Source organism: Dryobates pubescens, chromosome 6 (assembly GCF_014839835.1).
Source record: "Dryobates pubescens isolate bDryPub1 chromosome 6, bDryPub1.pri, whole genome shotgun sequence".
Taxonomy (NCBI): Eukaryota; Metazoa; Chordata; class Aves; order Piciformes; family Picidae; genus Dryobates; species Dryobates pubescens.
Genome location: NC_071617.1, coordinates 40,630,832 through 40,656,545, shown reverse-complemented (window position 1 = coordinate 40,656,545; position 25,714 = coordinate 40,630,832). Strand labels below are relative to the sequence as shown.

General features: G+C 42.2%; 1 protein-coding gene across 1 annotated transcript in view; it reads right to left on the bottom strand.

The window, feature by feature from the left end:
* The window catches only part of RASGRP3 (RAS guanyl releasing protein 3), a 58,953-nt gene that overhangs the window by 8,289 nt on the left and 24,950 nt on the right, over nt 1–25,714 (bottom strand). Inside the window, exons 5-13 of the mRNA XM_054162367.1 lie at nt 24,980–25,111; nt 23,568–23,715; nt 20,017–20,190; nt 19,502–19,618; nt 18,927–19,202; nt 9,011–9,088; nt 6,840–6,953; nt 1,803–1,918; nt 543–690 (exon numbers count right to left, since the gene is read on the bottom strand). Coding sequence (XP_054018342.1) covers nt 543–690; nt 1,803–1,918; nt 6,840–6,953; nt 9,011–9,088; nt 18,927–19,202; nt 19,502–19,618; nt 20,017–20,190; nt 23,568–23,715; nt 24,980–25,111 — 1,303 coding nt within the window. The remainder of the gene's footprint in view (nt 1–542; nt 691–1,802; nt 1,919–6,839; nt 6,954–9,010; nt 9,089–18,926; nt 19,203–19,501; nt 19,619–20,016; nt 20,191–23,567; nt 23,716–24,979; nt 25,112–25,714) is intronic.

Genomic DNA, 25,714 nt, shown 5'->3' with positions numbered 1-25,714 from the left:
CAACCCAAAGCACAACAAATATATTTAAAGAAATCTTATTAAACATAACTGCTGGAAGCACTATTGATTTCTTGACCCAATTACAAGTCCTGTTAATTCAGAAGAGAAATGATTAAGGCTGCTATGGCCATTCAAAGAATTATGAATGTAGCTAGGCTGCCATGTGCAATTTCCTGAGAAAGAATGGCTTTTACTTCATCTATATCCTCTGTCCCAGACACCCATTTTCCCTTAAGCTTGTTTACATGGGAAATCAAGCCAAATAAAAGAACTTGAGATAAACCAAGTAAAGCCACTCATACAGTCTCTAATATCCTCTAGCTAACTTCCTCCCTTCCCCCCCTATTAAACAATAATTCTTAAAAACTCCAGTATTCAGGAACAGTGGAAACAAAACTGGATAGCACAGCTGCAACATGAGTAAATGTTTTGTGCAGTAAGATAGTTGACCAAGAGACTTCAGTGATGTGTGGAGCTAGTTTTACATTGTCTATATTAAAAAGATTGTGCTTATGATATACCATTATTAAAGACATACTTACAAATCCTGCACAGTGCTCACAGAAAGTTGGCTTAAGATATGTCATCTCCTGGAAGTTATGAATAAACCCTGGTCCCATTTTACACTGAAACTGTGATTTAGCTCTCAGAAAGTAAGCCATCATTTCTTCTTTGCTTATAAGACCATCTCTGTTAGGAAGAAAAAGAAAACACAATAGTAGAGTAGATCTTTCACTGCTCACAGCACTGAACAGTCCACAATTTTCTCAATTCAAACAGAATGCAAAACACATTCTTTGAAAAAGTGGCAACAGTCCTGGCAGAAAAAAAAACCAAACAAAAAGCCTTAGAGCACCTGTGGTCTTGGTCATCATAGAATCATAGAATCGTAGAATCAATAAGGTTGGAAAAGACCTCAAAGGTCATAAAGTCCAACCTGTCACCCAATATCTCATGCCTACTAAACCGTAGCTTCAAGTGCCATGTCCAATTCCTTTTTGAACACCTCCAGGGATGGTGACTGCACCACCTCCCTGGGCATCACGTTTCAACAGCTAACAACTCTCTCTGTGAAGAACTTTCTTCTCACCTTGAGCCTAAACTTCCCCTGGCACAGCTTGAGACTGTGTCCTCTTGTTCTGGTGCTGGTTGCCTGGGAGAAGAGACCAAACCCTACCTGTCTGCAATCTTCTTTCAAGTAGTTGTAGAGAGCAATAAGGTCTCCCCTGAGCCTCAATAAACAGCGAAAGCTGAACATATAGCATAGATTTTGGTTTCTCAGCTGTTCATGCTATCAGAGCACAGATCAGGTCATTAAATGAAGTATCCTGATTTAACTGCTCACACAGATGAAAAAGTTATGCCCATGGCTGACCAGCCTTGACAGCTAAAGAGATTCTGGACATGAAGAATTATGAAACCAAACCACCTAAGAAATACACATTATATATACTTCCTGGAATATGTATTACCCTCTCTCTGCTCCATACACTCATGTCTCCTGGCCTGTACATAACTTGTTTAATCAGTCTGATGCCTGATCTGGATACATCATCTCCACTGTAATTTGACAGTCCTCTATGGATTTTGACTCAGTCCCAGCAAGGACTCCTCCAGCCTGGGTGGGCTTATAGAACCAATTACAGCATAAGAAGTTAAATGAAAACAGAACTAAACTATCAGTTTAGTTCTGAGTTGTCAGACACAAGAAACTTGGGAGATATTATTTCTTCAACATTTGGTTTTCATGTGGTTCTAAATCAAGAAAAAGAATAAAATCACAAAGTAATCTCAAAACTTACTGATCTTTGTCCAGCACACAGAAAGAGTCCAAAAAGGGGAAGTTAGCAGCTATACTTTCAAAGTCTTCCTGAGAAATATAGCCGTCGTGGTCATGATCATAGTTTCTAAAGACAGACTGGAGGAAGAACAAAACAATAGAAAGAAAAGAAGAAATTATTGTTCTAATATCAGCTCTTCAATTTTATAATTACATGTAACTTAATGTACATTACTAAACAGATGGTTTGCTGCCTTGTTTTAATCCTTTTATTCCTACTAGGTACTTAAATATGCATAGTTATTGCACTGTAGGGGGAAAAAAACCCTAATTCTAAAAGAAAATCTGTCTTCAGTATTTAGGTAGGGATGGTCTTGCACACTTCTTTGGACATAATTATTCTTGCTTTATTAGAAATGTCAATAAAATTCTACCCCATGTGAAGTATTTAGAATAGAATAGAATAGAAAAGAAATAAACCAGGTTGGAGGAGACCTTCAAGATCATTGTGTCCAACCCACCAACCAATCCAACCCACCTAAACAACTAACCCATGGCACCAAGCACCCCATCCAGTCTCCTCCTGAACACCTCCAATGATGGTGACTCCACCACCTCCCTGGGCAGCCCATTCCAATGGGCAATCACTCTCTCTGTGTAGAACTTCTTCCTAACCTCCAGCCTAAACCTCCCCTGGCACAGCCTGAGACTGTGTCCTCCTGTTCTGGTACTGGCTGCCTGGGAGAAGAGACCAACATCCACCTGTCTACAACCTCCCTTCAGGTAGTTGTAGAGAGCAATAAGGTCACCCTTGAGTCTCCTTTTCTCCAGGCTAAGCAACCTCAACTCCCTCAGCCTCTCCTCATAGGGCTTGTGTTCCAAACCCCTCACCAACTTTGTTGCCCTTCCTAAACTGAGGGGCCCAGAGCTGGACACAGGACTGGAGGTGTGGCCTAACCAGTGCAGTGTACAGGGGAAGAATGACCTCCCTGCTCCTGCTGACCACACTATTCCTAATGCAGGCCAGGACGCCATTGGCGCTCTTGGCTGCCTGGACACACTGCAGGCTCATGTTCAGCCTACCATCGACCAGTACCCCCAGGTCCCTCTCTAATTTCCTTTGCTCCACTAAGCATGCTTTTCAATCACAAAAATAGAAACAGAATAACCCAACAGCAGTTCCCATGAGTATTCCAGAGGACTGTTATTTCACATCTCTTTAAGTTGGCCACCTCAGCTCTGTCACAGATTTGTTCTCTAATACTTTGACATCCACATCATGAGCACTTTATAGCCAATCACAATCCCTCCCATCAACTCACACCAGCTCACCACTAAGTAAAAACAGACATGGGATCAAATTTAGAGGTCACATAAAATGATGGAAGTCCTCCTTAGCTGACAAGGAATTACTATATTCAGTCTCACAGAGATGTGCAGGGGGTATTAAATCTATGTGTGATGCTGATGGGAAAAATAAGAGTGTCAAAGCCAATATGCCTATCTGAAAGACACATGTTGAAGCACAGCCTCTCTCATTAGATTAAGACTTGGTTGGCAAAGACAAGAATTAATATACTGAGATGTCTGAAAGGTGCTTGTGTTGTCCTTATTTTAACAAGAACGTGACAAAGACACGCAAATGACCTGTAACCAATGACTGGCAGACCTCAAAAATCCCTCATAAAGAAGAAACCAATCTGAAAACTCAAGTAGTATTCAACACTTCAAGTGACAACAATAATAAGAATTCCTTAAAGCCCAACTCATACCAGCCAGTAAATGACAAAGATTGGCAAAATGAAGACAAGTGTACAGTGATGTTGGCCTTTAGGTAAGCTGTATTGAGAGCAGAGCCAAATCATATTTTAATCCTGTCAAATTCAGAATCACATGTCCTGAATCAGGCCAAAATTGTGGAATGGCAAGCTGTATCTCTCAAACTCACAGGAGCAAGAACAACCTCCTGCCCAGAATATTCTGGGAAGATGAAGGAGTTACAACAGACTTTCTATTTAAACAAGCTATCAAACAGAGGTTTGAAGGTGGAGTGATTTTTGTCGGTGTATACAACACTGACAAAAGCAATACAGAAACAGCATGTGCAGTTCTGGCATGCCCCATTAAGAGAAAAAAACCCACCCTTTTTAATATAAAAAATAAAAGAGCACATACAAAAAGTAAAGCACAAGATATATCTGAAGCCTGAGTGAGAGAACTGAAGACTGCTCAAGTTATCTTAACATAAGCCAGATTACTGCCCTGTAGCACAGACAAAATCAGAATTTAATAGTTCCTCACAGACTTAAAGACAGAAGGAAATCTTGCTTCATTATTTACAACATATTCCTGGTTCCTCTGTGTGTGTTTCTCACATCACTAAAAGCCCCTCACACACCAACACAGCATGGCTGTGCCTCTCCAAAGGAACTCGGTAGTGTTTGGTTTTGCCCGCATTACCTAATGCATCACCTCCCAGACTGAAGCTAGAAGATCACAGCTATAATTCTCTGTGACTTCATGCACAGATTTTTAAAGTGATACCACAAGAGCACTTTCTTTACCATACATAGTATGCACTGGCCCGTCACAGAATCACAGAGTTGTCAGGGTTGGAAGGGACCTCAAGGATCACAAATGTAAGGGGCTGGAAGGGACCTCAAAAGATCATCCAGTCCAACCCCCCTGCCAGAGCAGGATCACCTATAACAGCTCACACAGGAATGCATCTAGGTGGGTTTTGAATATCTCCAGAGAGGGAGACTTCACAACCCCCCTGGGCAGCCTGTTCCAGTGCTCTGTCACCCTTGCAGTGAAAAAATTTTCACTCATGTTTACATGGAACTTCCTATGCTGCAAATTCCACCCATTGCCCCTTGTCCTGCCATTGGGGCGTCATTGAGAATAGGATAGGATAGGATAGGATAGGATAGGATAGGATAGGATAGGATAGGATAGGATAGGATAGGATAGGATAAACCAGGTTGGAAGAGACCTTCAACATCATTGCATCCAACCCATCATCCAACACCATCTAATCAACTAAACCATGGCACCAAGCACCCCATCCACCTAAACACCTCCTAAACACCTCCAGTGACGGTGACTCCACCACCTTCCTGGGCAGCCCAGTCCAATGGGCAATCACTCTCTCTATGAGGAATTTCTTCCTAACATCCTGTCTAAACCTCCCCTGGTGCAGCTTGAGACTGTGTCCTCTTGTTCTGGTGCTGGTTGCCTGGGAGAAGAGACCAACCCCCTCCTGTCTACTACCTTCCTTCAGGTAGTTGTAGACAGCAATAAGGTCACCCCTGAGTCTCCTCTTCTCCAGGCTAAGCAACCCCAGCTCCCACAGCCTCTCCTCATAGGGCTTGTGGTCCAAACCCCTCACCAACTTTGTTTCCCTTCTCTGGACATGTTCTAGCAAGTCAACATCTTTCCTAAACTGAGGGGCTCAGAACTAGCCTGGCTCCACCCTCTTGGCACTCACCCTTTACATATTTACAAACATTAATGAGATCACCACTTAGTCTCCTCCAAGCTAAACAGACCCAGCTCCCTCAGTCTCTCCTTGTAAGCTAGTTCCAAGTTGAAAACCAGAACCAGGATTTCCAGAAACCTTCTGTGAACTTGTCAATGAGTTGTCAATTCTGAGTATTCTTGTTTCCAGCTATGTGTTACCAGACAGCCCAGAGAGTGGTGGTGAATGGTGCCACATCCAGCTGGCGGCCAGTCACCAATGGCATCCCCCAGGGATCAGTGCTGGGCCCCATCCTCTTTAACATCTTCATTGATGATCTGGATGAGGGGATTGAGTCAGTCATCAGCAAATTTGCAGATGACACCAAGTTAGGAGCAGATGTTGGTCAATTAGAGGGTAGAAAGGCTCTGCAGAGAGACCTCGACCGACTGGACAGATGGGCAGAGTCCAGTGGAATAGCATTTAACGAATCCAAGTGCCGGGTGCTGCACTTTGGCCACGGCAACCCCATGCAGAGCTACAGGCTGGGGTCAGAGTGGCTGGAGAGCTGCCAAACAGAGAGGGACCTGGGGGTGCTGATTGACAGCCACCTAAACACGAGCCAGCAGTGTGCCCAGGTGGCCAAGAAGGCCAATGGCATCCTGGCCTGCATCAGAAATAGTGTGGCCAGCAGGAGCAGGGAGGTCATTGTGCCCCTGTACTCTGCACTGGTTAGGCCGCACCTTGAGTCCTGTGTCCAGTTCTGGGCCCCTCAGTTTAAGAAGGACATTGAGACACTTGAACGTGTCCAGAGAAGGGCAACAAGGCTGGGGAGAGGCCTTGAGCACAGCCCTGTGAGGAGAGGCTGAGGGAGCTGGGATTGTTTAGCCTGGAGAAGAGGAGGCTCAGGGGTGACCTCATTGCCCTCTACAACTACCTGAAAGGTGGTTGTAGCCAGGAAGGGGTTAGTCTCTTCTCCCAGGCAACCAGCACCAGAACAAGGGGACACAGTCTCAAGCTGTGCCAGGGGAGGTTTAGACTTGAGGTGAGGGGAAAGTTCTTCACCGAGTGAGTCGTTCGTCATTGGAATGTGCTGCCCAGGGAGGTGGTGGAGTCACCGTCCCTGGAGGTGTTTAAGAGGAGACTGAATGTGGCACTTTGTGCCATGGTCTAATCATGAGGTCTGTGGAGACAGGTTGGACTCAATGATCCTCGAGGTCTCTTCCAACCTTGGTGATACTGTGATAAACTGTGAGGCTAGAGCTGCAAAAACTCAGCTTTCCCCTCTGAATTTGTATTTGCTTATCAAACTTACTGAACAGCATTGAGGCTTTGGATGCTCCTGAAAGCTTGCTCCTTTGTTTCAAGAAACCTGCTTGCTAATTCTGTCACTGATTCTGTCACTAATTCTATCACTAATTGCAGGAATTAAAAAAAATAAAAATCCTAAAAGCATCAGTAAAGGCTCAAATTTGTTACAAGTCCTTTGAAATTCATCCCAACCATAACAATCTCTTGAAAGGCTTGAAATTAATTGTAATGATGACAATATCAAAGCTACCATTCTCTTTGACCAGTGTTATTCTTCCAAATACTTACATCCACTAGTTTTCTAATGTGCTTGTTAATGACAGTAGGGTCAGGTTTTGGTACCACTCCAGATGCCCACTCCAGTGGCACTACTGGCTTGTTAGGGGTCGTTGGGGAGGTAGGCTGCTGAGAGATGGATCAGAACACAAATAGTTTAAAATCTGAACAATTAAGTTGAATTTCCTGCTAAAAGTAGCTCTACATGTCAGAGCTACAACCACAAACTATTAGAGTCTCTGCACTGTAAGAATGTGGTTAGGAACACATTAGGCAAGGTTTTAAAGGGTTGATTATCTGTGCTCACAGCTTCAGTTTGGCTCTCTGTGGCACCTCACAGCTATGCCAGCCGCGACAGTGCCAACTGAGCTGGAAAGCTTTACTAGTAAAAACTCCCAACAAGTGGATAACTAATGCAGAGGGAAAAGCAGGACAGCGTGACAGGGAGATGCTACACTACAACTGGTAGCCAGTCTTCATACTTTTTAGGCTGCTGCACTGACTGAAAAATCTCCTCCCAGTTCTAGCGGAATGAAAGCCTTGCTCGTCCTGTTAAAAACAGACTTGTATGTTAACTGATCAGCCCCAGTGTTGCTGCAAAACTACCTGAAACAGCCTAAGGCACTTCCTACACAGTACACCTGCATGGGAGTGGTACTGATACAACAATAAATCAAAGAGCAGTTGGAATGATGATATAACTATATTGTCACATTGCCATGCCACATACAGAAGCTCTACAGATTCTTTTCCCTCTAAAATGTCTTGTGTGCTTTGTCACTCCATCAAAGACAAATATACTTCAAACGGTCTTGCTTCTACCCATCAGGGTGCTGCAACAGCTCAGGGTCACTGGTTATTCATTGAACATTATGTAGAAGTCTCCCACAATTGCTGGGTAGTGTTAAAGTTCGTAGTACTGTTTATACTGGTTTTTCCCTTCTTAAAGCACAGTCTGGAGATCAGAGCAGCAATGTGATGTCCTCATTTACAGTAGTTACCCATTAGTCCTTCCACACAGTCCTTTGTTACAGCACAGAGCTGTAAAAAAACAGTTTTGCTGGCAGTAATGGGAGCAAGATGGAGCCAGAGTAACTGTGATAAATGGGAATTGTTAAGGTCAAATAATATTCAACAAGGATGGGAGACTCTAATAAAATTCCAGTTGTTCAAACTGAATAATTTTTGACTGTGGAAATATTCTCTAGCTTCTTTACTATTCTTCATCACCCACTATTGAAAGCACTTATACGTGGTCCTCAAACTGGTCTCCAAGAGTGATAAACTATCTTCGATAGCCCTGTAATAGAAAATGAAGGTGTTCTGCTTCCTTGCTTGCTTTTAAGAATACTTTGAAAACATAAAAAGCACTACAATGAGTCCCCTCAGACCTCTGGACTCTGCTCTTACAATCTGTTAAGCATTTCCAGCCACCCTTAGTTTCTGCTGGTGTCAGACTTGAGAGCGCTCACCTGACAGAATCAGATGCTGGATATGATAGGTAATAAGGATGTCAATGCACTGATAAAATGCTCAGAGGGAAGAGGAGTCCCCATACTTCACCAACAGAGGAGAGTAATGCTTTAAATGGAACCATTAATTAGGAGATTTATCTGTATCATCAGATTTGCAAGTCAAAATGAAAAATGTTATTAATGCAGCATTATACATAGTTGCACATACTAAAAAAAAACCCAACAAACCCTGTGATGTCTGTTCTAACATGGCTAAGCATTGGTTGAGAGCCCAAGATTCAACCAATTCCACATAAGCAGTTTTATTTAAAACAGTACAGCCAATGCTGTGGCTTAGCTAAAACAAATCTTTGGACTCAGTGTTGTTCGATACAATCACACCAACATCCAGAAAAATGAAGTGATGGTCACACAATAAATAATGAATGTAAATTTACAAAGGAAAACTTCACATAAAGCATAGCCATGTTTTTGATGACTTGCAGAGATTTTTGTTGAGAAATAATAATGAAGTCTGTCATGTTTCGCTATTTACTTCTCCCAATATGCACTAGAAAAAGAGTGACTGGGTTTACTATACAAGCATACACACTAGGAATCTTTAAGTGAATAGGAATAATGGAACTCATCCACAGTCATTCAAAAATTCAATCAACTGCATGCAGAGAAATTAAGAAATATGTGAAAATGTGGTTAAAGATGACCTACAGATTTTGAGTTCCTTGGTTCCAGCACCAGCGAGAGCTTGTAGATGTCATCCTCAGTGTGATAGAGGTCCAAGGACAACTATGCATCAGAAATAGAAAATCATTAACATTTATTAGACTGGGTTAGTTATGACAGTCTTGCAAGCAGAGACACCTATCACTGAAACTAAACAAAACATTTTGCTACTTGGAGCTTGAGACAAACACTGGAGCTGCTTGCAGCTACTGCGAAAGCAGCTCTTCACAGAACTAACATGACCCGTGCTGATGAGCACGCTGAGCTGAGATGTTGCTGTACTTGAGGTATGTCACATCCTGCATCCAACACATTGAGTGAGAGAGGCTGTGTATTGACCTTGTCCAAAGGGGAACATTGGTACCAAAGACCACCTTTACACAAAGCACTTTCTTTTAGCAGCTCTGTGGTCAGGAGAGATCTCAGAGAGAGAACCTGGTGAATACAAAAACTGCAGGAAAAAAGTTGTAGATGAGTTAGGCTAGGAGGACTTCAGTTGTGTTCTGGTCCAATTTTGTTCCTGAAAGAAGGGCCAGAGTACAGCAGCTCTTTTACAGAGATCAGCCAATACAGCAAAAGCTTCTCTGAAGGGCGTGGGGCACTAGCATAGGCCTAGGAGAGGCAAGCCAGGTTTGGTACTACTGTTGATGCAGCAAAGTGCATCATGAAGAGCAACTCGCATTACTTTAGCCCTGCTTGGCCTGTTCCTGATTCCCTCATCAAGGGGAATTCCTGTTCAGCTTTTTTTTTGTTTTGCTTTGTTTTGTTTTGATTTGGGTTTTTTTTTTTGTTTGTTTGTTTGTTTTGAGAAAAATAGCAGGTTTTTCCCCCCCCTCCATATATTCATTCTTTTCTGTGTAGGAGTTATTGATGACAAAGAAGGAGCAGAAATATGCTTAAAGTAAAATGAATTTGTTTAGTTTTACTTTGGCATCTGTGGTCTTGTGCCAATGCAGGTCTGCAGTAAATTCCTCCTTGCCTGGAGTGATGAAGGAGAAAAGTAATCAACATCATGGCTAATGCTTTACAACGAGAGGAAATGAACATTGCATGTTTCTTGTGATCATGTCCCTACATTAACTGGTTTTGGAGTAACTGACATAATTCAAAGCTATCATCTACCTTGCAAATTCCCTATTAAGCTAAGATTGAATTAAAACGATACTTCCCAGCAGGCAGATAGAATTGCTGCTGACTAAATGACTGTGACAGGAGGTTATTTTCAGAGGACCTGAAGTGCTAAATTAGTAACAAGCAGGATTAGCGATGCAGTGCTGTAGAACCACCCCTAGAAACTACCTTCTTGTAGGCAGAATTTTGTGCTCTGACAGGAGTTGTGCCCTTTCCTAAGACAGGTACACATCCCAGAGCAAGCACATGGCTTTAGAGATGTCTGGATTTTCCATTATTAATTCCATCTAGCTGTAACATGATGTTGATTTTTGTGCTTTGTAATTTGGTTATGGGCACCTATGAATGCCTGAGCATCTTGTGGGTTCCTTTACCCAGCCAGCAGTCTGCTGTCACAGAGGAATGAAAGGACCTGTCGAAAAGATAATGCAGATCCAGTAACTGCTGTAACAAAACTCATTCATGTACTTAGTTTTTCAATGACTGTATTCTTAGGTTCCTTAATGGTACAAAATAAGCAAAAGTCAGCTGGAGCGAATTATTATCAGGTCAGGCTGGGACTGACAGCAGAATTGCTAGTTCAAGAGACCTTGACCTGTTCCTGCAAAAGAGCACAGTTTTCTTGGCAGGCTAGTTGAGCAAGGTGTGGATTTAGGGATGGAAGTGCATCTGAATTTACTTAACAAGTTTGTATCTCTGAATTATCTGACCTTATCCTAAGAAGCAGGAATGACTTCATTAGCCACAATGTGCAAGCACATGATGGACAAGCCACGGTCTCATAAAGAAGTTTTAAATACGAGCAAAAAAGTTACAAGCACAATTTCATTTTATATTTTACTTACTGCTTTGCTCTGGCAGAGAAATTGTAATCAGACTTTTCCTAGGACAGCCTCTACAGCAGGTAGCAGTTTCCATTCAAATTTGACTTTCACTGGTGTCCTGGTTTTCTAAAGAACTTTTGGAGGCATTGAGGAGGGATCAGAAAGGCATGGCCTTGGTTTGGGGTTTTAAGTGTAAGGTACTGAACAAAAATTAGGCAGGGTGACTTTCACTTTGATTGTTTAGATGAGAGACTCATTCTCTGCACTAGACTGTATAAATGACTGGGACTTTCCAGTCATTTGCATGTAGTTTCAGACCAGGATCTCAGAATAGCTTCCAAGACCTAAAAATAACGAGGGGGAAATGGTGGCACCAAATAAATTCTAATGCAGTTTGTATAAATACACTGTAGACTAGCTGAGAGACTGAGATCCTCTTCCAGTCCACAGAAAGTGATGAAACATTTACCCACAGGCTTTTATTCATGTTGAAATAAATTGGAATGTTTTATTCATGTGAAATAAATTCATGTTGCACATCAGGTAAGAAAATTCCCCAAGTATCCTCACAAAATGTTGTTTTCTAATGATGAAAATGTCATTAGAGGTATTATTCCTCTCTAGTGTACTTCCAAGATCATGTTAAGTCTTCTTTTATTACTACTGATTTTTTAGCTCCAGGTTTTGGATGCCAGGGGCTGGCACAGAAATGGGTAATCAGTGGATGTGGAGTAAATGTGGTCAATAAAGTTGGAAAGGAAGATGAACCTCATAGGTTAAGCGCACACATGCACTAAAATGTGTCTGTCTTTGTGTAATACACTCTGGTTCATAGGCAGCTGAGTTGAATAGGAATAGGAATAGAATTAACCAGGTTGGAAAAGACCTTTGAGATCATCAAGTCCAACCTATCCCCCAGCACCACCTGATCAACTCAACCATGGCACCAAGTGCCCCATCCAGGCTCTTCTTAAACACCTCCAGGGATGGGGACTCCACCACCTCCCTGGGCAGCACAGCCCAATGGCCAGTCTCTCTTGCTGGGAAGAACTTTCTCCTAACATCCAGCCTGAACCTCTCCTGGCACAGCTTGAGACTGTGTCCTCTTGTTCTGGTGCTGGCTGCCTGGGAGAAGAGCCCAACCCCCACCTGGCTCCAACCTCTCTTCAGGGAGTTGCAGAGAGCAGTGAGGTCTCCCCTGAGCCTCCTCTTCTGCAGGCTAAGCAACCCCAGCTCCCTCAGCCTCTCCTCACAGGGCTGTGCTCCAGCCCCCTCCCCAGCCTTGTTGCCCTTCTCTGGACACCTTCAAGTCTCTCAATGTCCTTCTGAAACTGAGGGGCCCAGAACTGGACACAGGACTCCAGGTGTAGCCTAACCAGTGCTGAGCACAGGGCACAATGACCTCCCTGCTCCTGCTGGCCACACTGTTCCTGCTGCAGGCCAGGATGCCATTGGCCCCCTGGTCACACTGCAAGCTCATGTTCAGCCTGCTACTGACCAGTACCCCCAGGCCATCCCTGTGTGCTGTGTTGTGTTGTGGCTGGGGTGAAGCCACGCAAGGCGAAGCAGCTGAGAATCCTGTTACACACAGAGGGCTGCAGGTGTCAGAGGAGCAGCTGGGTGACTCTTGCCCCGTGCTGAGCTTTAGGCCTCCCATGCAGCCAGCATCTCTTCTGCAAAGGATATTGAGGCACATTTACTTCTCTTGCCTGTATAATTCAGACTCATTACACATGACCAAATGAGGACTCACATCACTAAAACTCCCCTTCATCTTTTGCAGTCTCCTATGACAGCAAGCGTGCATTTGTCTCACTGCCCTTCATACAACAAACCTTTGCCTTTTTTGTGGCATTTTAGCTTTCATGCAGAATATTGGCCTCTTTCAGCTACTTGTTCAAAGGTAAAATTCTGTCAGCTAGAAACGGATTTTTTTATGCTGACAATAAGGTGGGGAGGGTACAGAAGCACACTTAGAAGTTTGTGTACTGACATCTAAATCAAGTGAGTGCTCTAACTTTACAGAACCCTGATCATTTAGCATCTACCACTGAAATCACAGAGGTTTTTCTGTTGTTCACCATTCCCCCTTTGGGTCTATACACACAACAGCATCTGAAAAATGCCTATCAAGACGCTTGACCTGACGGCCTGAAGTTTTCTACCAGGCCCTCGCCCCGGCTTTTAAGCCAAGCTCTTACTTCATACCTCTCAACACATTCTTGCCAAATGTCACCATTTCCAAAACAATTGAAAGGTATCAGCTCCCCCCAGAGCAGATAGGGCTTCACCGCTGAAGAAAAGAAAGACCAGAGCAAATTCCCACATGGCCACTTAGTCCATGAAATAGCCACTTCATCTTTTTTGTACAAGTTGTTCGACGGGCAAGCCAGCACCCCGTGATTTACTTGTAAAGCAAGCACATGCTTAGTGAGCTGTTAGAGCTCACTAAGCATGACATAAAAGCCAGTACTGCAAAGGGACAGAGGCCAGGCAAGAGATTTACAAATTGCTTATTGGGACAAATCACCTACTAAAATCCTGCCTGGACAGAGCTGGGAAAAGAGAAGACGTGAACAAATGGCTGGCTCAGCTGATTGCCATGCAAATGAAATGCACTCTACACAGCCAAACACATTTTCTGGTTTTGAAAGGGAGTTTCTCTAAGTAAGTTAAAGATGAGAAATATTTTTAGTTTACATTAGAGAGGGAAGACCTATCAATGAATAGAATAGTTATTTTTTCAGGTTCTGAAAACCGAGGATGACTTTTGCAGCAAGGGAAGCTAAATCTGCTAGAAGACCATTTGCACGTAGCAAGGTCAACTATTTTTAGCCAGTTCTTGTCAGCTCCGGAATATAGTTTAAAACTTTCTTATTAACAAAAAGATTGAGAAAAGCATTATTACTGTTTTAAAGACCACTGAATGAAAATAAAATAAAGGGACTGTAATGTATTCATCTGTATAAATGAGGACAAAACCTACATATTGAAAGAAAAGTGAGAATATTCATAATACTATGAGATACACAAAAGTTCTGGTCTAGGAACCTTTTCACAAATTTGTTTTGTTTTTCACCTTTCCAGGAGTCATCAACTCTTACACCACCAAACCTACTTCACTCATAACTGCACTTTCAGTGGCTACTATGATAGACAGAATTATCCTTGGAAGGGGTGGTGAATGGTGCCACATCCAGCTGGCAGCCAGTCACCAGTGGTGTCCCCCAGGAATCAGTGCTGGGCCCCATCCTGTTTAATATCTTCATTGATGATTTGGATGAGGGGATTGAGTCAGTCATCAGTAAATTTGCAGATGGCACCATTTGGGAGCAGATGTTGATCAGTTAGAGGGTGGAAGGGATCTCCAAAGGGACATTGACCAGCTAGACAGGTAGGCAGAGTCCAACATGATGACATTCAACAAGTCCAAGTGCCAGGTGCTGCACTTTGGCCACAGCAACCCCATGCAGTGCTACAGGCTGGGGTCAGAGTGGCTGGAGAGTGGCCAGGTAGAGCGGGACCTGGGGGTACGGATTGACAGCTGCCTAAACAGCCAGCAGTGTGCCCAGGTGGCCAAGAAGGCCAATGGCATCCTGGCCTGCATCAGAAATAGTGTGGCCAGCAGGAGCAGGGAAGTCATTGTGCCCCTGTACTCCGCACTGGTTAGGCCACAGCTTGAGTACTGTGTCCAGTTCTGGGCTCCTCAGTGTAAGAAGGACATTCAGACTCTTGAATGTGTCCAGAGAAGGGCATCGAGCCTGGGAAGAGGCCTCGAGCACAAGCCCTATGAGGAGAGGCTGAGGGAGCTGGGGTTGTTTAGCCTGGAGAAGAGGAGGCTCAGGGGAGACCTTATTGCTGTCTACAACTACCTGAAGGGAGGTTGTAGCCAGGAAGGGGTTGGTGTCTTCTTCCAGGCAACCAGCAACAGAACAAGAGGACACAGTCTCAAGCTGCACCAGGGGAAGTTTAGGCTCAAGGTGAGGAGAAAATTCTTCACAGAGAGAGTTGTTAGCCATTGGAATGTGCTGCCCAGGGAGGTGGTAGAGTCACAGTCCCTGGAGTTGTTCAAGAGGGGATTGGACGTGGCATTTGGTGCCATGCTTTAGTAGTCCTGAGGTGTTGGGTGACAGGTTGGACTTGATGGTCTTTGAGGTCTTTTCCAACCCTATTGATTCTATGATTCTAAGGTTTTAGGCTATCTGCAGCTAACAAGGATATCTATGTCTGTCTCTATTGTCACTGAAAGGCACCACCATGGAATCACTCTAACAGGCAAAAAGTTAATTCAATTTTATCTCATTATCAGGTCTGGAATTAACATTGCGCAGTGCAGCTTCATTTATTCACAATCAGATTATCTCAGCTGTAACCAAAATCAGCACAGTAATATTAGGAATTAACACATCTGAACACAGTAAGCAGAAAAGTCCTTGTCATGGACTCAGTTATTTCTCCTGGTAAATGAAATGTACTCTATAAAATATTACATAAATATGAATAAAATCCACATAATTTTGCTAAAAATACCCAAACAAAACAAGGAAAAATGGAAAAAGAAAGGAAAACTATGTTAAGCTCAGGTTGATACAATGATGGGAATGAACCTGCAAGGTCTTAAATAAAATTGAAACTTTCTGCTCCCTTTGGAAAGCAGGCTGTCACTCAAAAAAGAGAGCTGCAAAATGTCAGCAGTGGCTGGCACTCCAGAAGAGAGAGCTACCCTCCAGGAAGACCTGCACAGGCTGAGTGAGTGGGCTAGCCAGAACCTTATTGCAATGGGTACAAGTTTAGAGTCTTGGACCTGGGAACACATAACCCAAGAAGGCAGCTCACACTGTGATCCACAGGGCTGGAGAGCAGCTCTGTGAAGAGGGACCTGGGAGTCTTAGTGGATAACGTGCTCAACATGAGTGAACAGTGTGCTACAGTGCCAAAGAAGGCCAACAGGATGCTGGGTTGCATCAACAAGGGAATTAACAGCAGAGATAAAAAAGCCATTGTCCCACTCCACTCAGAGTTTGTCAGACCACACCCAGAGTATTGCCTGCAGCTTTGGTCCCCACTGTACAAAAGAGATGCAGACAGGCTGGAATGTACCCAGAGAAGGGCCAGGAGAATGATCAGAGGACTGGAAGACTTGCCATGTGAGGTAAGGCTGAGACAGCTGGGTTTGTTCAGCCTTGAGAAGAGAAGCCTTGGGGGAGACTTATTACCTCAAATCAATACATAAAGGATGTCTAAGGGATGGTGGAGACTCCCTTTTTACCAGGAGTCACATGGAAAAGACAAGGTGCAATGGGTAGAAGGTAATCCTGGGGAGATTCCAACTGGACACCAGAAGAAAATTTTCCACAATGAGAACTGTTCAACATAAGAATAATTTCCCAAGAGAAGTAGTGGATTCCCCTACAGTGGTCACTTTTAAGACCCAGTTTAACAGGGAGATGGGCCAACTCATTTAAAGTACACTATAACCTAGAAAAGTTGGACCCAATGATCCTTGGGGTCTCTACCAACCTAGCATTCTGTGATTGTGTGGCTCAGCTTCCATCTATCACTTCACATTGTCTAATTTCTGCCCTTTTTGGCTCAGTTTCTTATTACTCAGTTCTCTAAAATGAGGTTCCACTTCCTCCTACTCACAGCTAAGCTTATAAGAACCATGAACTTCCAGAAACAAGCAGGGAGGGAAAGAGTGGCATGAGGTAAGAAAGCAACAAAACAAGATAAACACAAGGTAATACATACCTTCCTTTACAGGCTAGTATTTAAATTAGGTGGGTGTTGCAGCAGGCACTACATGCTTCCTTCTCCTCCCTTTATATCTAACCATCACTAGGACTTGTTCTCAGGTTGCTCCATACAAAATACTGTAGGAGAAGGTTTTCCTTTTCCCCTAAACTCCCATTCCTCACTACAGTGAAGGCACAGGTGTATATACACCTTGTCTCAGCTACTTCAAACTTGGGCTCGTATTTGTCAGCCTCTGTAGTGTAAATCCTGGTATCTGATCAGTCCCAGCATAAATCCACTACAAACTACACACTCTGCTTAATTTCTGGATATGCACATTTTTGATCACTTTAAAGTCGAGCATGAAAGGAAAAAAAATCCATAACTACTGTCCCACAGCGCTCCAGTTAAGACATTTGCTTAGAGTGAGGTAAGTAATACAGATGTGTTAGGAGTGTGTTTAAACCTAATATTAATGTTGTTATTTTATAGTTGCTTTTCTGAAAGAATGTTGTAAATACAGCCATATCAGGTTTAATACATGTCCCTATATGAGGAGAGGCTGAGGGAGCTGGGATTGTTTAGCCTGGAGAATAGAAGGCTCAGGGGTGATCTCATTGCTCTCTACAACTACCTGAAAGGTGGTTGTAGCCAGGAAGGGGTTGGTCTCTTCTCCTGGGCAACCAGCACCAGAACAAGGGGACACAGTCTCAAGCTGCACCAGGGGAGATTTAGACTCAGGTGAGGAGAAAGTTCTTCACTGAGTGAGTCGTTCGTCATTGGAATGGGCTGCCCAGGGAGGTGGTGGAGTTGCCGTCTCTGGAGGTGTTCAAGAGGAGATTGGACGTGGCACTTGGTGCCATGGTCTAGTCATGAGGTCTGTGGAGACAGGTTGGACTAGATGATCCTCGAGGTCTCTTCCAACCTTAGTTATACTGTGATAAGAGTCACCTCAAGCTTGTGACCTGGCTGAGGAAAAGCTGCAATTGGTTCCCACCTCTCCAGGGAGTAAATTTTGAGAAGTTTGTGCCACCATATGAAAAATACACTGGAAGAAACAAGAAATCTGCCCTAACTACACAGAGACCTTGCTTACTTGTAAGTTTATTTTATAAAGAATTATATTGACTTGAGGAGAGGAAAAAGATTCTCTTTCAGTCTGGATTAGAGATCTGAAAGATCAAGTTGAACAACAAGAAGAGAAACAGCACAGAATCATTATATAAGAAAGTCCTTTACTAAGAGTACAAATGTCAGACTACCCTCAGATGAGTAGGTGACTTTTATTTGCTTGCAACATCAACAATCAACAGGTTTACAACAAATAATGCTATTTCCCTCAAGTTTCACAGGTTCTATCTTTCATTCTAAGACATTGTTTTTCCCTTGAGAACCGAACAAACTGTGGTGCTGAGCAAACCCTGCTGCAGCTAAGATTATAGCTAAAGTGACTAAATTTAAAGAGAAATAGGATTTGGCCCTATGGTTTGGGGTCCATGCTTCCATATGCTTTGAAATAAAATGTACTGTTTCTCAAAAAGACAGTTGTTGAAAGGGGATTGAAAATGAATTCATTTTAGCACTGCCAGTTGGAGATTTTACCAAAGAATCATGTTTTATTCAGTATCTTTGAAATCTCACTTTCCTTTCATTGGAAATGGGACATTCAAATCTTCATCTGTAATTCGTGTGTACAAGTTTCAAACCTTCCCACATGTAGCCACTGCCAAGGAGTATGAGGATGGGAAAGAGAAAGGATTGCAGGGGCCCTTTTAAGACCAAGCAACAGCATTTTTCCTTACTGGGTAGGAAGAATACTGTGCTGCACACAAAGCACAGAGGAACACGAACAGAGTGATGGTTAAATTGGAATTTCATTTGTATTTCCACATCAACATGTCACCCAGTCTTTGCACAGGAGATGTAAGAACTTAATTTCCATTTTTAACACAAACAAAGCCCTCTTTCTGTCATCCTTAAAATAACTGACTGCTAACAATCCTGTTGCTGCTTTCAGCCCTCGCATACTGTAGTAATGAAACTCTCTTGGATTTCATACCTCACATGAACTTGTTTCTTTTTTGTATTCCCTCCCTCTTCTTTTACACAACTGGGATAATAATGTACACTTATTTCTACATAGGTGAATATTCCTACTGACACTCAACATCCGAACAACTGCAGTGAATAGAAATGTGCTCAATACTTACGGTTAGCAGGTTAATTAAATCCATATTAGGCTCTAAATGATGAGAGGCAGTTTGCAGGGAAACCAGTTCACTCAAGGTGATGGAAAGCTGTTGCATTTTCACTATGTTAACTTTGTTCTCATCTATCCAGTCAGGAAAAATGACATGGACAGCAATCAAGTCTTTCAAATGAACTCCTAAAATAGGAATTTTGAAGCCAACACAGTCAGCAAAAGCCTTGCGGTAGCTGCAGTAGTTTCCATTGGAAGAGACCAGCTCTGTCATTTCGTTCCAGTCCTACAAATAGCCAGAGAAGCAAGTCTCTGTAAAAGCATTCATATCAGTGCCTTAATCTGTTATAAATGAGCACGTCAAGGTGTCAACAGTGTTAATTTCCTCTGTGGCATAGACAATCAAGCAGAGGATCTCCATGAGCTGATTCTTCTCCATCGAGAGGAATGCAATCAAAATGCCTTTTATGATGCCCTGCCATGATCCAAGTATTGTGCTGGTGAGACACCTGCACTGCAGAAACCCTCAGACCTCAAAGAGGTGATGTTCTGCTCAATAGGTCTATATTCTGGACTCCACCATACCTTTGTGACTTCTGAAGACAGATGAGAATGTGTTTCTTTCAGGCGGGAAATAGAGCTGTGGCTTAGACCTCCAACAACTGCCATCAATGTGTTGAAGTTCTGGAGGTGAAGGAGCTTCTGCAGGAGAGATTGATCATGCATAATTAACCCCCAAAGAAATACATGTGGTAGCCATCCATTGTCACCCATGACAAGCAAAAGGAGACAGCTTGTCACTGCTAAAGCAGAATCACTAAACCAGGGCACATAAGACAATGGTTCAGCATGTCTTTTAAAAAATTATCTTAGGTCCATAAGAAACACAACAGAGACAATGGTCAGCCAGAATACAGCAAAGAAACATTATTTTATAGTTATGTCTAGTAGTTTAAAAATGCAGACATGCCATGGCTGAACAAATAACCTGCAATGATGTTGAACAGACTGTTCACCGAGGAAACAGCATGAAGGTCGTCCTGTGCATTTGTTTACTGCAGTCTCGGTATTAGTGCTTTATACTCAAGTGCAAGACTTACCTGTGCAACATTGATAAACTTTGTGATTACTTCTGCCCTTTGCTGGGGTGTTGGTTTGCTGAGAACCATGAGCTGGACCCATTTGGAGATACCATTAAATAAAGCAATAGATCGCTCCAAAGTAGGATTGTTCTCCAAGCAGCCATGGATCACATAGCTTTGGTAGTCTGTGAACTAACAGAGGAAAGGTATTTTCAGCAAAGCAGTGGACAACTTAAGAATAAATTTGAAATCTGATAATTTTTTTCCTTTTAAAGATCCTCTTGTTTAGAAAATGGCCAAGACTCAGGGTTAACAGGCTCTACTGGAGTGGATTGCCCAGGGAGGTGGTGCCCATCCCTGAAGGTTTTTAAGGCCAGGCTGGATACGGCTCTGGGCAACCTAATCTAGTGGAGGGTGCTCCTGCCCAGGGGGTTTGGAACTAGATGATCCTTGAGGTCCCTTCCAACCCTGACAATTCTGTGATGTTGCACATCAGTTCTTTCTTAAAATGTTATTGTTGTTGGTAGGGTTTTTAAAATTACTTAACTGTCTTTTTTTGTTGTTGTTTGTGTGTTAGGTAATACATAGTTAGCATGCATGATGAGCACGATTATTACTTCCATGGAATCATCTTTTCCATCATTTACTTGACACAACATTTTATTCTATGCAGTTTTACTTGATATCCTCATGGTGTGATACTCTATCGGAATTATCTAGTGCTACAAGCAAGAAGTGTGTAAATAAGAGGTTTCATCCCACTCCAGTATCCTGACCAGCTGCATTGTTGATGTAAACAGGGAAATTTTGCCCCCACTGAAATCCATAGAAGTCTGTTGCTCTTCATAGAAGCTTGAACTGTGTCCCAAGAAGCTATGCACCCATTTTCTTTTTCTTATGTAAAAAAGTTCTGCAGCACAAGGAGCTACTTCTGCTAAATCTCACCTCTTCTGGTGACATTGATCAGTCCCTGTATGTTCCTGGAGATCTACTGCTCTGAAGAATTAAGTTTCCCTAATTATTTGGAAAGCGTTTCTCAGCTGTCCCTTTAAGATGGATTTTCAGAAGGTTATGACATAACTTTAGTGCAGGGATTTGACAGCAATACCAGCCAACATGGGTATATTGATCTTAGCTGATCAAAAATTGCCTGCTAGAACACCATATGATTGCATATGCTCTTACACAGCAGATGCTGATCTCAGGGTTGCAGATATACAGTATCTCAGTGTTCAGATACTCTAAAATGCTTCCTGTTATGGTTAACACTGCATATCCTGCTTCTCCACATGGTTTTAAAATAGAATTAGAATTAGAATAAACCAGGTTGGAAGAGACCTTCAAGATCATCGTGTCCAACCCCTCAACCAATCCAACACCACCTAAACAACTAACCCATGGCACCAAGCACCCCATCAAGTCTCTTCCTGAAAACCACCAATGACAGCGATTCTACCACCTCCCCAGGCAGCCCATTCCAATGGGCAATCACCCTTTCTGTATAGAACTTCTTCCTCACATCCAACCTAAACCTCCCCTGGTGCCGCCTGAGACTGTGTCCTCTTGTTCTGGTACTGGCTGCCTGGGAGAAGAGACCAACATCCGTCTGTCTACAACCTCCCTTCAGGTAGTTGTAGAGAGTGATAAGGTCACCCGAGTCTCCTTCTCTCCAGGCTAAGCAACCCCAGCTCCCTCAGTCTTTCCTCATAGGGCATGTGTTCCAAACCCCTCACCAACGTCGTTGTCCTTCTCTGGACTCGTAACACCAAAGACAATTACATAAGTTTGACATGACATTTTTATCTACCTTGCAAAACTAAGTAGCACTCTTAATTTCTGAACAGCTTGTGGCAAATCACTTGGTCTCATTGATATCTCCAAATAAATGCTAGTTGTTTCTCTCTAGCAGTTATAAATTGTTCTTTAAATTAGATTAGCAAAAATGGGCTCATTTTGTCAATCTCTATGCTTTGAAGTATGCCCTTCACTTTACTCCTTGGAAATGCACCATTCTTGCATCTTTTTGGTTACCAGTCTCACATAAACAAGTAACACATCTTTCAAACTTCTTCATTGCATTGCAGGATAGTATAAGATTCATTAACTCTAATTAGTGGCAGAGAAACATGTGAGAGAGCAAAATTCAACCTGAAGAATTAACAAACAAATTAGAAAGAGCAAGGAAACAAGAAAATTCACTGCAGGTCTGATTTTTCTTTCTGGAATTCCCACAGCAATTCAAATATAGCTTAAGTCTAGTTAGAAACACATCCCTTTTCTCTTGTCCCTCCCAGCTACTTTGAGGTTAGCATTGCACAGATCATGGCAGGGTGTTTTCTCATGATTTGAAGTCTAAAGCAATAAACTTTTGAATGCTATTAAATGACGTGATTCTGTTTAGACTGGTCTCAGCTCCTCATCGATCTCTTTTTCCTTCCTCTCTTGAAACAAACAAAAAACCTAATATATTTTTCTTAGTTTTGGAGTTTGATCTCCCAAATCAAAAATGCTCCCAAATACTTTCTAAAAAGTCTCATTTTTTTCTGAAAATAACTTAGTGCTTTCATTTGCCACCAGACACAGTGGCATCAGTTGATCTTTTAATATGGATACTTGCCAGCAGAAATCACCATTTCTTTTTGATATTTGGGCTGCAAATTTGCTTTGCGTTAGCTTTTACTTTCATCTTCAACCATTTTTACCTCTTGTTCATGTACAATCATATGTAAAAACAAGTAATTGCCTCTGAATTTTCCTTAGTACCAGTGGAAGTTTAGGCTTGAGGTGAGGAGAAAGTTCTTCACAGCAAGAGTAATTGGCCATTGGAATGTGCTGCCCAGGGAGGTGGTGGAGTCACCGTCCCTGGAGGTGTTCAAAAGGGGATTGGATGTGGGACGTGAAGCCATGGTTTAGTTAGTCATGAGATGTTAGGTATTATAGGTTGGACTTGACGATCTCTGAAGTCTTTTCCAACATGGTTGATTCTTTGAAGGAGGAAAATGAAGCCATGATGCTTCTGTTCTTGAAGGTTTTTAAGACCCAACTGGCTAAGTCCCTGAGTAACATGATCTGGCTCAGAACTGAACCTGCTTTGAGCAGGACGTTGGCCTAGAGGCCTCATGAAATCCCTTCTGACCTGAATTACCTTCTGATCCTAAGCTGTTTCTGAAGTGGTTGGGAGTAAACAGAGTTTACAGAAGGACCCTCTATGTTTCAGTTTCTTCAAAAATTAACTAATTGAAAAGACTCCAATGTTGCCTGAAAAGTAATTAACTATTTTCCTCAGAGGAAAAAAAAAACCTGAAGATTTTGAACAATAATATTAGTTTAATCAACTGCTGCAACACATGGCTGCAGTAGCTCTCAGCAGTAATTTTTGCCCAGAATTTCTCCACAAAATTAAAATTAACTTTTGTCATTAAAAGCATCAACCATGAGTGGCTGTGCACTTCCTATGAAGGATTATACAGTGCAATGTTGAGGGGAGAAAGTTATAAATGTTAAATCATGTGGACATTCTTCAAGGACAGGCTCCTAATGGCAAGTTGACAAAGTGGTAGGCTTCTTACAGAAATTCTCCTGAAAGATTTATGCTCCAGAAAAGTGAGATGTTCAGCTAGCTCAATGGGTTCCAGATGGTCAAACAGTAGACAGGCTTTTCCTTTCTTGGAAATCTTCTTCCTCTGTGTAACTCTTCTCATCCAGTCATAGGAAGGACTGTAACAGAAAACAGGCATAATTGTCATTTCTGTACAGGCACACATGAGTCGAGCTCATGGTTCGCACACGATACAAATGTACCAAGAGAAAGATCATGAATTTTCTGATCCATGACACTGAGTACAAAATAAACACTTGGAGTAAGATCTGCTCAGGTGCATAACAGTTTTGAAGGCACTACTGCAAATGATAAATAATAGAAGGTTTCTATCACAACAAAAGGACAACGCATTCTTCTCTCTGATACAGAAAGCCATAATCAAAGTAAGCCTTGAGAAGACAAGAAGAACAAATCATACCAAATTCTGACAGAGAATAAAAAAAGCCTTGAGCAACATCAAGGATTAGTTTTTACTCTGTGAGAACACAGCCTCATGAAGTAATGGAACAGCAGAAACAGTCAGCTAGCAAAACATAAGAAGAGGGTGGATGAAAAGGCAAATGATTTGGTTGCCAGCGATTGAATGATCCCTATCCATACACAGTAAAAACACTTGAGAGAGCAGGAAGGGGTTGCTAACAGTATTTTAAAAGTAAGATTTATGAGACAATATTCAAGTGATTTGACTGGTACTGCTCTTGCAGGAAGTCTTGCAACCTTCATTGAGATTAGAGTGCTGTCCTCTCAGGTTACTATGACATCTTAAAGAGAAGAAAAGTCGCTCTGTGTAGGCCATATTTTAAAAGACAATCTACAATATCAAGTGAGATACGAGAGCCTGTGTGTTGATATTTAAAAGGTAACTTTCATTTCAGTGTGTCAAGAAAACAGTAGTGGAATAATTTTGATGCAATAAAACTACAAATATAAACACTAATGTGTATCCAGTTAAATTACAGAAAAGAAGTACACAGAAAGCCATTAGAAAAAATGAATTCATTACTCATGAGAGAACAAAAAAGCTTCCCTGAGAAAATGCAAGATTTATACATTATGGAAATCACTGCACTGCTTGTCACTCTGTATGAAAAATCATAGGGGAAAAAAAAAGTAATATTAATCACTTAATTGGTACTAGCTTTGTCTGGGAAATTATTGCTCTCCCATTTATATTTAAAACTTACATACAGATAAGAATCTTCTCTTTATTGTGACACTGCAACTAGAATTTAGGATTTTTAGTAACTTCAAATTTAGAAGGCAATACAATCTTTTTGTAACTGCTTTCTTGCTCTCTCAAGATCAAGGTGACTCTTAATCTTTTGATGTTTTGCACAGAGCTAGAATTCTGCTTTTACAGAGACAAAGAGACATCCTTACATGCTGGAGATATCAATGAGATGGATGTGATCCTCATATCCGAGCTGGCTGGCTACTTCTCGAAACTCTTCAGTCAAACGAATCAGTCCAAGATCCAAGTTAAACTCCGCAGGAAATTCCAAAATCCAGTATCTGAAATCCATAGAGAGCAGTTAGGAGATGCCCAGGGATTCAGGTGTAACATTCAGCACCTACATATGTATACATTCACGTTTTATTTAACTGGACTTAAAAATATTTCAGACCCAATGGATTTTGGCAGAGAAGGCAGACTACTCCAACTCCTGGCGGCTGTAATTATCTGTGACACCAAAGCCACTTTATCACATGATTTCCTTTAGTTATAGTGAGATAACACAGCAAAACACAGCAGCATTCTATTGAGGTGCGATATTAAAGAGTTGCCTTGGGTGACACACACAAAAGGCACACAGAGGCATGTCCGGATTCACACTGCCAAGGCGCCTGAATGAAACTTTCACTTGTCCCTTGTCTAACTGAGAAACTAGCTGCATAGAATACATTTTTTTCTTCTTTTTTTTTTTTTTTTTTTTAATGAAAATATGAATTTGAGTGGCAGTTCTACAATAACAATGTGAATTAGATGTCTCCTCTTCTGTTTAAGGGGGTATGGAAAAGGTTTTATCAGTCCTGCCTTCAATGCCACCCGATGTTCCTTCATAATAATATAACAGTCCAGAGGAAGAAAGAAACAGCATTTGTCTGAGGTCTTTT